This window comes from Martes martes (assembly GCF_963455335.1).
Source record: "Martes martes genome assembly, chromosome: 4".
Classification (NCBI taxonomy): domain Eukaryota; kingdom Metazoa; phylum Chordata; class Mammalia; order Carnivora; family Mustelidae; genus Martes; species Martes martes.
Window position 1 is genome coordinate 65,716,728 of NC_137891.1, and position 15,195 is coordinate 65,731,922.

General features: G+C 34.7%; 1 protein-coding gene across 1 annotated transcript in view; it reads right to left on the reverse strand.

The window, feature by feature from the left end:
• The window catches only part of CSPP1 (centrosome and spindle pole associated protein 1), a 174,568-nt gene that overhangs the window by 60,050 nt on the left and 99,323 nt on the right, over positions 1-15,195 (reverse strand). The window contains exons 16-17 of the mRNA XM_080801138.1: positions 8,367-8,496; positions 6,404-6,551 (exon numbers count right to left, since the gene is read on the reverse strand). Of these exons, the coding sequence (XP_080657264.1) occupies positions 6,404-6,551; positions 8,367-8,496 (278 nt within the window). The remainder of the gene's footprint in view (positions 1-6,403; positions 6,552-8,366; positions 8,497-15,195) is intronic.

Below are 15,195 nucleotides of genomic sequence, written 5' to 3' on the forward strand. Positions count from 1 at the left end.
AAAATGTCTGAAAATATTTCTTTGGACCCAAGATTATTCAGCGATCATGACTGATTATACAAACTCTTCTACAAGTCAATTCAGAGAGCTAAAGAAAATTTCCAACCCTAATTTGACTAATAACACATATTTCAAAATTAACTTAAAATATACACACTTAAGATTATAGTCTCTAAGGCAAATGAAAATCTAACTGGTGACTTGTAAAATAAGTCTCACGAACTTAAAATATTAAAATAACAAAAAGTATATTCTCTGAACCAAAGAGAACATACACTAGAAGTGATCAGAAGAAAGTTACTTGGAAAATACCCAAATATATGGAAATTTTAAAAACTCAGCTCTAAATAATAGGTCAAAGAAAACTCACAAAATTAGAAAAGTTAATTGAATGAAAATGAAAATACCACATATCAAAATGTGTGCTACAGTTAAAGCTATACTCAAAAGGAAATTTATAACATTTTAATTTATTTATTTAAAATCTTTTTTTAAAAAAGGAAGAAAAAGAAAATTCCCTGCCCAGATGGCTTCACTGGTAAATTCTAGCAACAAAACAGGAAACTCTTCCCTACTCATGTTGATGCCAGGATGAAAGAGCAGCTCAACATTTAAAAAATTAGTCAATGTGGGGCACGTGGGTGGCTCAGTTGGATGAGCATCTGCCTTAGGCTCAGGTCACGATCCCAGAGTCCTGGGATTGAGCCCCGTTTCAGGCTCCCTGCTCACCAGAGAGTCTGAGCTTCTCCCATTCAGGCTGCCTGCTGTTCTGCCTACTTGTGCTATCTCTCTGTCAAATAAAAAATAAATAAAATCTTTAAAAAAATTAGTCAATGTAACTCACCATGTATCAATAAAGAAAGATGAAATTATCACTTCAAAAGATGTAGAAAAGCACTTGACAAAATTCAACATATATTCATGTGAAAAGTATGAGGAATAGAAGAGAATGTCCTAGACCTGATTAAAGAAAAAAATCTACGAAAAAACCTATAGCCAACATTACACTGAATGGTGAAAAGACCGAATGCCTTCTACCTAAAATCAGACAAGACAAGGCCATCTGTTTTCATGATTTCTAAGCATTGTACTGGAGTTCTGAACAAGTGCAAAACATAAGCAAAATAACTAAAAGGTAGGGAAAGGAAGGCAATAGAAAGGAAGAAGTGAAAATGTTTGCAAATAACATGATTGCCTACATTAAAAAATCCCAAAACCCTACAAAAAAAAAAACTACTAAAACTAATGCATTAAGCAAGAACACAGAAAAATCAACTGTACTTCTATACACAAGCAATGAAAAAATGACTACTGATAATTTTAAATGTATTATTTAACATTTAAAATAGCATTAAAATACATGAAATACTTATGGATACAATTAACAAAATATATTACAATACCTGAAAACTGCAAAATACGGCTAAAAGATGTTAACTAAGAGTAATAAGCAGATAAATATTCCACATTCATGCATCAAACAATGAATACTGTTACACTGAAAATAAATAAAAAATTTAATTAAAAAAAAAAAAAGACTCAATATAGTTAAGATGCTGGCTGTCCCAAATTGATCTTTTTGTAAATGAAATCTCAATGAAAGTCCTACCACACTTTTTTGTTGAGGTTGGCAAACTGACAGTAAAATTTAAATGAAAATGGAAGGGAGGGAAGTCAAGTAGACAAAACAATCTTGAGAAAGAAGAACAAAGTTGGAAGACTCACACTTCTCAATTTCAAAACTTACTACAAAGCTATAGTAATCAAGAGAGTATGATATGGGGATAAGGACAGACATCTAGATCAATGGAGAACATTAAAGGGTCCATAAATAATTTTGTGGTCAACTGGTTTTCAACAAGCGTATCACGGCAATTCAATGTACAAAATATTCTAAAATTGACTTTGTAATTATAGCACTGCTCTGTGAATATACTAAAAACTGCTGAACTGTATATTTTCTTTAAATATTTTATTTATTTATTTGTCAGAGAGAGAGAGTACAAGCAGGGGGAGCAGCAGGCAGAGGGAGAAGCAGGCTCCCTCTAAGCAAGGAGCCCAAGGTGGGACTCGATCTCAGGACCCCAGGATTATGACCCAGGCCGAAGACAAATGCTCAGCCAACTGAGCCACCCAGGCATTGTATATTTTAAAGGGATAAACATTTCATGGGAAATGAGAGCTCATTAAATTAAAATTTTAATTTCTCATTTAGAACACAGCGCTAGATTACTGAAGATGTTAACATTATGGGAAGCTAGGTGAAGGGTACATTCTATATCTTTGCAACTCTTCTCTAAGTCTTGAATTATTTCAAAATAAAAACTTTTTTTTTTGTTTGTTTGCTTTTTTTAAAACCACAATGAGATGTCCCACCTACTTAATAGAAAGTCTAGATACAAGGGCTGATGAGAATGTAATGCAACCAGAAATCTTGTGCTTTGCTGGTAAGAATGCAAAATGGCACAGAACCACTTTGGAAAATGATCTAGCAGTTTCTTACAAAGTTAAATATCCACTTACTATACATCCCAGGAATTCCATTCCTATGCATTTAGCCAGGAAAGATAAAAATTTATGTGCACGTAAAGACCTGAAGGTAAATGTTGATAACAGCTTTATTTATAACAGCCTGAACTGTGAACAAGCCAAATACCCATCAACTGATAAAAGGATACACAATCACGGTACCTCCACATAGTAGAGTCCTATTTAGTAATAAAAAGAAGAAAACTACAGACACATACAACATGGATAAACCACTAAAATTAAGGGGAAAAGGACACAAAAGGCAAAACTATTTTGTCAGAATGCAGATCAGAGGTTGGCAAGGGTTGGATAAATTGGAAATGTTCTGAATCTTGATTGTGACAGTGGCTCCTGGGATCAGTTGTCAAAACTCATTGAATAATACACTTTAAAAAGGGTGAATTGTGTCATATGCAAATTGTGTCTCAATAATCAACATAAAAACAAACATAAATCTAACTGGGGCAAATATTATATATAAAAGAAATACAAATACTAAATCAAATATATGTGAAGAAACATTTAATCTCACTATTAATCAGAACTAAAATACTTCTGCTGTATTGGTTTTTCTGGAGTAGTTTTTAAGAATTTTAACATATGATAGATTCATGTAACATCACTATCCCTAAAATCATTTTAAGAATATACATGTATATAACCTTTAGAAAGGGGCTTCTTTCACTTAGCATAATTTCTTTGAAGAGTCTTTCAAGTTATTATGTGCATCAATAGTTCATTCTTTTAAGTGCTAGGTAGCAACCCATGGTATGAATGTACCACAGTTTGTTTATTCATTCACCCATTAAAAGTCATTAGAATATCGTTTGTTTGTTTTATGGGAACTTAAAATAAAGAACTTTAATGAAAAAAGAGCTAAGAAGAGAAACGGACTTTTAAGTGTCACACAAATAATAAAAACGAGAAATATTTACTTTAAAAGGGAGGGTTGATGCAAAAAAAAAAAAGGTTGGTGCTATTCTAGTCATCTGTGTAATAGATTTTAATATTTATTAATAATTACTTCCCCTTATAGACATCTTCCCCAAAGAGCTAAGGATAAACATTAAATTTCCTTAATTTCTTTGCAATAAAAGATCAAAGATAAAACAGGAGTAACTAGAGAAGCCAGCAGCCAAATTAAAGTGGGCCAACAGAAAGTACAGAAATTATATGATCTTGGTCATTACATGAAGTAAACAAGAATACAGATCTTTACAACATGTTTCAAATAGAACAGATAAATCACATTCCTTCCCTTCCCTCCCTCTCCAAATCAGATCAAGTCACAAACAGATAACCCTTAAGGGATGAGTTTACCTGCTTTGAAAATATCATGAAAAAAGAGTTCCACTGTATTTGATAAAATAGTATACTTTTCTATCACATGGCATGACCGTCACATTAAATAAGCAAAGTAAACATTACTGCTAAAAATGAAAAACACAGAAAAGTCTGCTTCATTACTATTAGGTCAGACAATTCTAAAACAGTATTTTATAATTCAATAATCCACATTTATCCTACTCCCTTCCACCAACTAAACACATACAAAACAACATAATTGTATTGCGTGAACTGGAAATAATCTTAGAGGAAGCTTGAAAGTCCTAGGAAATTATTCTATTCCAGTGTTTACCAAAGTTTCAGGCATTTAAGCACCTCCTTCCTAGTAACTACTATGTTTCTATCAATTCACAATTTAAGTTCACTACAGCAAAGACTTGACTAGATGCTTATCAATCTCATATCCTCTTCCTAGACACTATAATTAGGTCTCCTTATAATTAGGTCTGAATATTGGAGCAAAGAGACAAAGCAATATTCCCTCCACCTCTAGGCCAGAACCCCCCCAAAACTCTCAACTAATTCTCCCACCACTAAACCCTGTTTGGCTGCTAGAAGTGAAGGATTTCAAAGGGGAGGAATGATACAAGAAAAGAGCCCTGAATTCCTGAGTCACCTCTTGGAGGAGACCCACTCAAAGAGCATCAGAATGAGACGTAAGTGAGAAGTAACTTTTACAGCCTTAAGCCTTCAGCCTCAAGCTTCTGATAATTAGGGGGTGTTTGTTAAAGCACTTTTTGTTAAATGCCTAAACTAATTAATACCTGTACTTTAAAAGGAAATATTATAGCACTATGAAAAACCAGTTTTTTTAATATATATTCAAATCAACATTTAACTTTTAAGATAAGAAATGTTTATCTATGTATCATCTAAAATCACCTCATCTATAAAAAGAGTAAGAGTTCCAGTCTTCAAAACCATGAACAAAGTATAGGGTGAAGATAGGAAAGGAACAAATCCTTTGGGAAGAAAAGATGTTATCTTAGTAATTTAAGTGGGTCTCAAATACATCTTTTTGAAAAGCCATCTTTAACAAAGCAAAAGCATAATATTTAAGAACTCTTAATAACTCAATAACCAGAAAGTATTCCGACTACATCCCTCAACTATCCCTATAATAATGTGTAATACTTGAAGAACAAAATGAAATCTACATTTTTACCATTTACTGGGTTTCTATTATTCATTTCTCTATTCTAATAAAACAATTTTCAAAAACCTATCTTTGTCTATTTTTATCCTGATCTAAAAGTTAATCAGAGGGGGCGCCTGGGTGGCTCAGTGGGTTAAAGCCTCTGCCTTCGGCTCAGGTCATGATCCCAGGGTCCTGGGATCGAGCCCCGCATCGGGCTCTCTGCTCAGTGGGGAGCCTGCTTCCCTCTCTCTCTCTTACTGCCTCTCTGCCTACTTGTGATCTCTGTCTGTGAAATAAATAAATAAAATCTTCAAAAAAAAAAAAAAGTTAATCAGAGACCATCCCAATATACATAACAAGTTGTATAAGACCTCTTTTTTTTTTCAAAGAGCTGGCTGTTGTTGTTTTATCTCAAACATTTTTTTTTAATTTATTTATTTGTTTGACAGACAGATTACAAGTAGGCAGAGAGGCAGGCAGAGAGAGAGAGAGAGAGGAGGACAGGCTCCCCACTGAGCAGGGAGCCCGATGCAGGGCTCGATCCCAGGACCCTGGAACCATGACCTGAGCCGAAGGCAGAGGCTTTAATCCACTGAGCCACCCAGGTGCCCCTCAAACATTTTTTTTAAGAGGGGGAGAGAGAATATGTGAAAGTTGGGGGTGAGGGGTGTCAAGCAGAGGGGAAGAGAGAGAAAGAATCTAAAGCAGGCTACATACCCAGCACAGAGCCCAAGGTGGGACTCGATCTCACAACCCTAACTAAAATCATGACCTGAGTTGAAATCAAGAGTCAGACGCTTAACCGACTGACTTAACGGACCCAAGTACCCATCTAGATCAAATATTTTTGAGAGTACGTAACTTAAAGACAAATCAATATGTTTCTGCAACCTACCAGAAAGTTTCTGAGATCTGGCCTTTATTTTTCCATGGAGTCCTTGCACTGTGCAGGTATATGGCATCTATGAAATACTGCACCCCCCACAACTATTTCAGATCACTTATTTTAAATATGTCTTACTAGTTTAAAAAAATTTAATAAGAGTTTTATTATTTTTATCAGGATGTTTTTTTAAAAAAATCTAACTACTGGTTTGGGTAAAAACCTGTCAACACGAGCTTTTCTCTGCAATTGAATTATTATCATTAGAGAATGAAAAAACATGTAACAAAATTAAATGAATAGTACTCCAAAAAAAAAAAAAAGACTTTCTAACATGTTATTATATGTATTACAAAATATCTCTTTTGCATTAAGCTATATAAAGAGACCTTGCCTTACAGGCTATGATACTCACTTCTTCTACCCCCCGCCCCCCACCATTCTTTTAAAAATTTAAAAATATTTCAGTTTCTTTTAAAAACAACAGATCAATGGAAATAACGTACTTATCAGATTTCCTTTTGCATCTCTCAGAGGAGCACCACCTCCACCTTTTCCCCAGGGGTTGTAACTTCTCATTTCAGCTTCTAATTTAGCTTCATATTCTTCTTTTTCTTCACGTTCTCTCTTCCTTCTTTCTTCTCTTTCCCGAATCTTGGTAATATTAAGAAACATTAGTATTAACAAGTATTCTGATACAAAAAGTTTAGTTTTAGTATTGGTTTTTATTTTTCTTATTAGAGAAAAAAACTGGATTTTTTTCTTTTTTTACAATCTGCCTCACTATAAAATTTGAAATCACAAATCTATGGAATACCCAATTTAAAAACACTTCCTTGGCTAAAATAAATAGCTGTTGGTCCCGCATATCATTGCTACTAGAGTGCTTTCCAGCCACTGATGCCAGCTGTAACTGAAAAAATTCTTCCTTCCCACCAACCTCTACCCGAGCTACTCCTTCCTAAACCTCACTAGTTGCATGAGGACCCACAGGATCTCCCTACTTCCCTTTTTCATCTCTCCTGTTATGGGACCTGAGCAGCCATAAACTACTCCCCACATCTCACCAGACCTACTCTACCCTGGGCAAACTCCATTCCCAGAAGTCAAGAGGTTGAAGGTTCAAAGCTATTCAGTGAATTCTGGGCTACTTTAAGTACAACTTTATGAAAGCATACAAAACAGTCTTTTCATCACCAAATATAAGCACAGGCTGGTCTCTAGGAATGGACGGCAATGAAAAAGTATCTACATTTTGGAAAGTTACTCTTAAAATCACAACCACACACACACACACACAGAAGTCATAACCACATCCATGGAAAATTTAAGCAACCACCCCATCAAGGCTAAGAGGTCATCACATACAAGAAATAAAATTCTAGAGTTAGGAAATGGTAGTTTTTGCCAGTGGTGTTGTTAATATGCTCATTTGAAAACAGATATAAATTCAATCTTTCATTGTAGAAATCTACCATCCAAAAAATAAAGTTGTAATTCTACCATTAAAAAAATCCATTTTCAAGGAGGCTGCCCATGTAAAATCTGAACAAAAAGAGCTTTAGAAAAAAATCCAAGTGGAATTTTATAAAGAAATTTATATATACCCGCTAAGAGTTCCAGAATCCTCTCAGAGATATGGATACTCCCCCAAGAACCCCATATATTTGATATAATTACTTTTAAGCAAACTTTCTTAAAATATTACAAACTACAATAGAACCCATTATCCTCCTTCCTAAAAATGTTCTACTTTTTTCTCTTAGTTCATATTCATAGCCTCACTATTCATATCGACTACAACATTCAGAATCATCTTCAAGCCCCCTGTTCTTTCTAATTCCCTCTATCTAAGTCCTATCAATAAATCCCAGAGTTGTCTTCTAGATGTCCTCCCATCTTCCCTATCTAGTCAGGGCCTCCTTACCTCCTGTCTGGACTGCCTCAATAGTCTACAGAAAAGGTTTCTCTGCCACATTTTTCCCAGCCATATACATCACAACTAGCTACCCCTCTAAAACTTAAAGGTATTCACATCAACTATTCTTTTCATTCTCTGGCTTAAACTTTCCTCCTTTAGGCTCTCTGTAACAGGATAAAACTGAAAATTCCTTATTAGTTAATCCTTCACAATCCAGCACACTATAATACTTCAGCCCCTCTCCCACAACAATTTCCATTCCCTGAATATGCCAGGAATTTAAAGTTTATTCATTGTTTAACATGCAGTTCAAGTATCAACAACATATGAAGCCCTCCTAACTACCAGGCATTTATTCTTATCCTGTGCTTCCAAAAGTATTCTAATCTAGCTGCACCAAAATTTATCATAGTGAAATATAAATGAGTGGTATCATTTCTCCTCTGAAAAGCTGAGTTCTAATGGACCACTGAGCTAACACATAAATGTTCAACATTAAATGAATGAATGAATACAATGAATGAATGAATGAATGAATGAATGAATACCTGTTGCTGCAAAGCTTCTTGGTAAGACTGAAGTGACTGTTTTGAAGGCTTTGGTTTATCTTCAAAAAACAATCCTGAATTTATTGCTCGATCACTTGTAATTTTCAGTTCATTCTGTCCAACCACATTCCTATATCAAGTACACAATAATTTTAATCCATCTATGACAAAACAAGAATACATTTCTCCTTTGAAATAGTATACTGTTTAAGCAGATTTAAAAACATGGAAAAATGTTTCCCTGCAGGTCAAGGAGAAATCCTTAAGTAAATGTCCCCTTACTAAGCTCTCTCTACTGTCTCTGTTTCACAATTAATGGAACTTCCAAATTTATTAGATCTATTTCTTGACCCACATGACAGATACATGGGGGTAAAAACTTGGTGATAATACATCAAGCAGTATATATATATGACTTATGCACTTTTCTGAATGTAGAGAAATAACAATATGATAGAAGTCTCCCGATATCATAACTAATTATTTAACAAATGTACTCTAATATAAAGTAATAACTTCTTAGCCATTTCAAAAATAAAATAAAATTACAGTAAAAAGTCTGTCCCAAATAATATTCAAATTTTTGAAAAGCCTGCAAAAAATCAAAAAAGGAAAAGTTTAAAATACATTATGGTTACATAAATCTCAAGCAAAAAAGTGCTTTTTGTCTTTAAACACAGGAATGCAGCCACTTTGAAGAAAGTAATACATTTAAAAATCTGAATTACAAAAGATAAACTCTAGTATTAGTTTATAATAAAACTATATTATTAAAGAGACTACAAGAGGCTTCTCATCTCCAAAAATATCCTCATTTCAAATAATGAGTTCCTTTTCTGTATCTAACTTATCCAATTTATTTACAATCTTCTATCAGGATAAACAGATATGTTTATGTATACTGTCTCACTAGATCATGAGAGGATAAAAGGAAAGATGAGGATGGGGTGGCTGGGTGGCTCAGTTGATTAAGTGTCCAACTCTTGATTTCAGCTCAGGTCATGATCTCAGGGTCATGAGACATAGCCCAGAGCTACCTGTGGAATCTGCTGAAGATTCTTTCCCTCTTCCTCTCTGCTTCCCGCCCCCCACAAAAAAAAATTTTTTTAAAGAAAAGGAAACATGAGGAGACCCAGAGCAAATCATTCCTAAAAGATGTTAACTTTTTCTTTTTTAAAAAGGTTTTATTTATTTACTTGTTAGAGAGAGAGGGAAAGAGAGAGCGCACAAGCAGGGGGAGCAGTAGGCAGAAGAAGCAGGATCCCTGCTGAGCAAGGTGCCCCATGTGGGACTTGATCCCAGTACCCTGGGATTATGACCTGACCGAAGGCAAATGCTTAACTGACTGAGCCACCCAGGCATCCCTGTTAGACTTTTTAAGGGGAAGGGGACTCTGCATATGCGAATGGAAAAAGGTTGAGAAAGGGGTCATTTAAGAGCAACCTCTCAAAACAAACTGGCTACAAATTCCAAAATCTAAAAGAACTTACCAAACTCAACACCCAAAAAAACAAAAAATCCAGTCAAGAGACGGGCAGAAGACATGAACAGACACTTCTCCAAAGAAGATACACAAATGGCCTACAGACTCATGAAAAAATGCTCCACATCACTCAGCAGCACAGTAACAGAAATCAAAACCACAAGGTGATACCACCTCACACCAGTCAGAATGGTTAAATTAACAAGTCAGGAAACATCAGATGTTGCTGATATTGTAGAGAAAAGGAAACCCTCTTACACTGTTGGTGGGAATGCAAACTGGTGTGGCCACTCCAGATAAAAGTATGAAGTTTCCTCAAGAAGTTAAAAATAGCACTACCCTAGGACCCAGCAATTGCACTGCTAGGTATTTATACAAAGGATGCAAACACAGTGATCCAAAAGGGCACTTGAACCCTAATGTTTATAGCAGCAATGTCCACAACAGCCAAACTATGAAAGGAGCCTAGATGTCCTTCGATAGAAGAATAGATGAAGGAAACGTGGCATATACATGTGTGCGTGTGTGTATATATACACATGTATGTATATATATACACACACGCACACACAATGGAATATTTTATCAGCCATAATAAAGAATGAAATCTTACCAGTTGCAAAAATGTGGATGGAACTAGAGGTATTATGCTAAGCAAAATAAGTCAATCAGAGAAAGACAAATACCATATGCTCTCACTCATATGTGGAATTTAAGAAACAAAACAGATGAACATAGAAGGGAAGGAAAAACAAAGTAAGAGGAAACAGAGAGCAAGGCAAACCATAAGAGACTCTTAACCATAAGAAATAACCTGAGGGTTGCTGGAGGGAATGTGGGTATGGAAATGGAAAAAACAGGTGACAGGTATTAAGGAGGCCACTTGATGTAATGAGCACTAGGGTGTTATAACGCAAGTGATGAATCACTAAATTCTACCCCTGAAACTAGTAATACATTACATGTTACTAAATCGAATTTAAATAAAAAATTTTAAAAAAATAATTCATTCTTTTTTATGGCTGAACAGTATTTCATTTATATGGATATAATGCATTTTATTTATCCATTTATGAACATTTGAACTGTTTATACTTAGAAGTATTATGAATAATACTGTTACAAACATTCACATATAAGTCTTTGTGTGTACAGATATTTACATTTCTCTTAAGTATATACCTAGGAGGACAATTCAAGTGATGTCTGATAAGCATATTTAACTTCTTAAGAAACTGCCGTTTCCTAGAACTGCTTTCTACATAATGATTATGTATGCAGCAATGCTGCTAAAACTATTAATTTAATATTTTATCAGCATTTAAAAAATAAATAGAAGAAAAAATACATAAAGTTATACTTTTTTCTTTCTTTTTTTTTTTTTAAGAGACGTTACAGATTTTACTGATGATACTGATGGCTTAAGACTAGTAGAATCTCTAAACTTCTGCCCGGCTTATGAGACCTGGGATGGAAATTGTGCCAAAGGTGATTCTAAGTGTTGGGTAAAGTCAGAGCAGTGATTCTTCAACAAATGAAGGCTCCTCTTCCTCTCTTCCTTCCTTTTTTTCCATCTTTCTCTGGTGATTCAGAGCTCTTACTACTTAGAAATCATCCAAACCTTGAAGTGCACCAGAGAGACGACAGTCAAATTTATTGACATGCAAGAAAAGAATGTGACTAAGTGGTTATTAAGGACAACGCCATGCCAATATCAAAACTGGAGAAGTGGATGACACTGTCAAAGTTATAGGAGATAATTTGGTCTTCACTATAGCCGCAGATGCCCATCAATGTATCTCCTAATTTTTGAAAAGGGAATCTGTGACATTTTGAGAATCTGAGAATTTGATTAAAATCTACTTTCATTGCAGAAACATATGTATGAATGTATATATATATCATACACACACATAAATTATGCATACAATATTTCAATGGATTTATATAGCCCCTCTGAAACCTACATACCTCACGTTAAGAAATCACAAACATCCTTTTCAGCTCTAAAGTTCTTTAATTTGGTCCTAAATAAGACCTTGCTCACCAAAAAGACAGTACTTTGTATAGGTGGCAAACACTGGTTTACAAAATAATTATAACCTCTTCTGTTATCACAAATCATTACAATGTAATTTTGATAAGTTGCCTAAAGTGTGGCAAAGAGTTAAGGCTTTGCAGCCAGAAAAAACTACTTTAGATTCCTACCTTAACTGCTTATTCAGGGAGGACTTAGGGAAGTCACTTTATATAGCTGAATTACAATTTCTTCAGCTGCAAATACTGATACATATAATGTATAATGCATATAATGACATGACAGTAGCATATACTACTCTATAAACTGAAATTGCTGCTATTATGATAATTATTGTTTTAGTAAATGTGTATCCAATTTGAACAATTAAAATTCTAAGGACAAGTCATCCATCAGTGAATAGTTTTGGGGACTGAATGGCAGACTTACAAGCCCCTTTCCTACAACAGTTTTACCTATGAATTCAGCTGTATTGGTGAATTAAAACATTGGAAATAAAAACATTGGAAAGACGACAGATCATGTGCACATCAAAAAAGTTAACAGAATCGCAGGTTCCTTCCACCTGCGATTGGAAATAAAACATTGGAAAGACGACAGATCATGTGCACATCAAAAAAGTTAACAGAATCGCAGGTTCCTTCCACCTCTAATTAGGCTAAAATGCTTGGAAATAAAAATAAATACATTAGGAAATAGTTTGTAAGAAATTAAGGAGGTAATTCCACTATTTAACTGTTATTATTATATCACAATTTTACACTTTGTAATGTGGCATTCAGAAAAACATAATAGAAAAAAAAAGACAACTTAAAAAACAACTACACTGGGGACAGGACTCACAACTAACAGTAAATGGGTATGAGGGATCTTGTGGAGATGAGTGTTCTGAAACTGGAAAACACTTCCACAATGGCAAAGTAGGGACCTCTGAAAGTCTGTTACTCCATTTAAGTACTGAAAACACTGTTAAAAATTGCCAAAATCAACTTTTTTATAATTTTGAAAATTAATGTAAGGCTTGCAACAATCCAAGAAGAGTTTTAAAAAATGAAAAAAAGAAAAATTTTCATTAAGAACAATAATCTTTATGGCAAGTGAATCTGTCCCTTCCCATTCAACTTCTGCCTAGCTCTACTGAAACCTTAAAATCCAACAGTCTGCCACAAATGGCAGCTGTAAAAACCAGCTGCACTGCCACTGGAAATGCAGAACAGGTTTGGAGCTCCCCCAACAGCCAATTTCTAGGAAAATGTCACTTTTGACCTATCTGGCAGCTCCCTGGAAAAGCCTGCCTTTATTTAAAGCATACTTAGAGCTTGCTCAGTATAAATATTCTTATCATGAAGTGTCTGTAGAAAACAATCAGCAGGGGTGCCTGGGTGGCTTAGTGGGTTAAGCCTCTGCCTTCGGCTCAGGTCATGATCTCAGGGTCCTGGGATCGAGCCCCGAATCGGGCTCTCTGCTCAGCGGGGAGCCTTCTTCCCCCTCTCTCTCTGCCTGCTTCTCTGCCTACTTGTGATCTCTCTCTCTGTCAAATAAATAAATAAAATCTTAAAAGAAAAGAAAATCAGCAATTGTGCAACACTGCAGTCATCTGTGGCAGCAAAACCACTGGGGCAAGCAAAGGCCTGACCAATCCCTCAAAAAAAAAATCAAAAGAAAAATTAGGGAAAAACATATCCACAGGGGCTTGAAAAACTAACATATTCCTATGACTCCAGAAAGCCACATGCATATGCAGATTTAGCAGATATCCAGAAAAGCTGTGAGAACACCCTGATCTCTCACTTCTGCTGGCATTGAGGCTCTATGCTAGAAGGAAGTAAAAGCTAAAGCAGAGATGAAAATTGCTGGAATATTGTCCTGAACATGCCCCAACACAAACACAAAACAATCAACAAAGAATATTACAGATTTAAGTCTTTTAAGGAAATTTAAGCCCTTTAAGGAAATCTCTGTCCAGTCATGACCTAATCATTAAGCTAACCCAGAAGAGGCATCAGTAGCCATATATGACAAAGAATATAAAGTTTATAGAATTAGTTCACAATAGTTACTTTAAAAAGAGCCACAATGACAAATAGCAACAATAAGCCTTAGGAAAGGAGAAAATCAGGTTTCTACAGTTGCCACATTTCTTTTTAAATGTCCAGTTTTCAATAACAAAAAAATTTATATGAGACTAGCAAAGGAACAGGGAGGTATATACCATAAACAGGAAAAAGAAATCAGTCAATACAAACTGTCCTTGATGAAACCCACATGTTGGACTTGTTGGACAAAGACTTTAAACGAGGTATTACAAATACCTTGGAAAAACTAAAGAAAACTATATCTAAAGAATTAAAAGAAAGGAGAATAATGTTATACCAAATAATATCAACAAAGAGAAATTATTAAAAAAAAGATATTACAGAGTTGAAAGTACAAAAACTGAAAAGATATATTCACTAGAGGGTCTCAATAGCAGATTTTAGCAGGCAGAAGAAACAATCACTGAACCTGAAAATAAGATACTTGAGATTATCCAGTCTAAGGAACAGAAGGGAAAATGCTGAAGAAAAAACAACAGAATTTCAGAGACCCTGGGGGACACCATCAAGTATACCAATATATACATAATAGGAATCTCAGAAAGAAAGGAGACAAAGAAAGGGACATAAAGAATGTTTGAATAACAGCTGAAAATTTCCCAGATTTGATGAAAAAAACATTAATCAGCACATTCAGTAGCTCATCAAATTCTAAGCAGGAAAACTCAAAGATCCATACATATACACATTATAGTCAAACTGCCTAAAGACAAAAAGAGAATCTTGAAGATAGTGAGAAAATAACAACTCATCACGTATAAGGGATCTTCAGTAAGATTAACAGCTTATCAGAAAACATGAAGATGAGAAGGCAAAGAGATGACACTCAAAATGCTGACAGAAAAAGAATTTTAACTAAGAATTCTATACCCAGGAAAACTATCCTTCAAAAATAAAAGCAAAATTAGGATATGAAAGCTAATTAGGCCATTCAGTAAAAACTCAGAGAAGTCATCACTAACAGACATGTCCTATAATACTGAATGGACCACTTAAGATTGAAATAAGGGACACTTGATAGTAACTAGAGTAAACGCAAAGAAATAAAGAACATCAGTAACTAACTATACATACACAAAGATAAAAGATATTAAAAATATGTTTTTAGTGTGTATTCCTCTCTAACTTAAAAGACAAATACACAAGGAAACAAAGGAACTAGAAAGGAAAAAAAAAGAATTGTAAAATTGTGTTGACAAGTTTAAGTGTTAA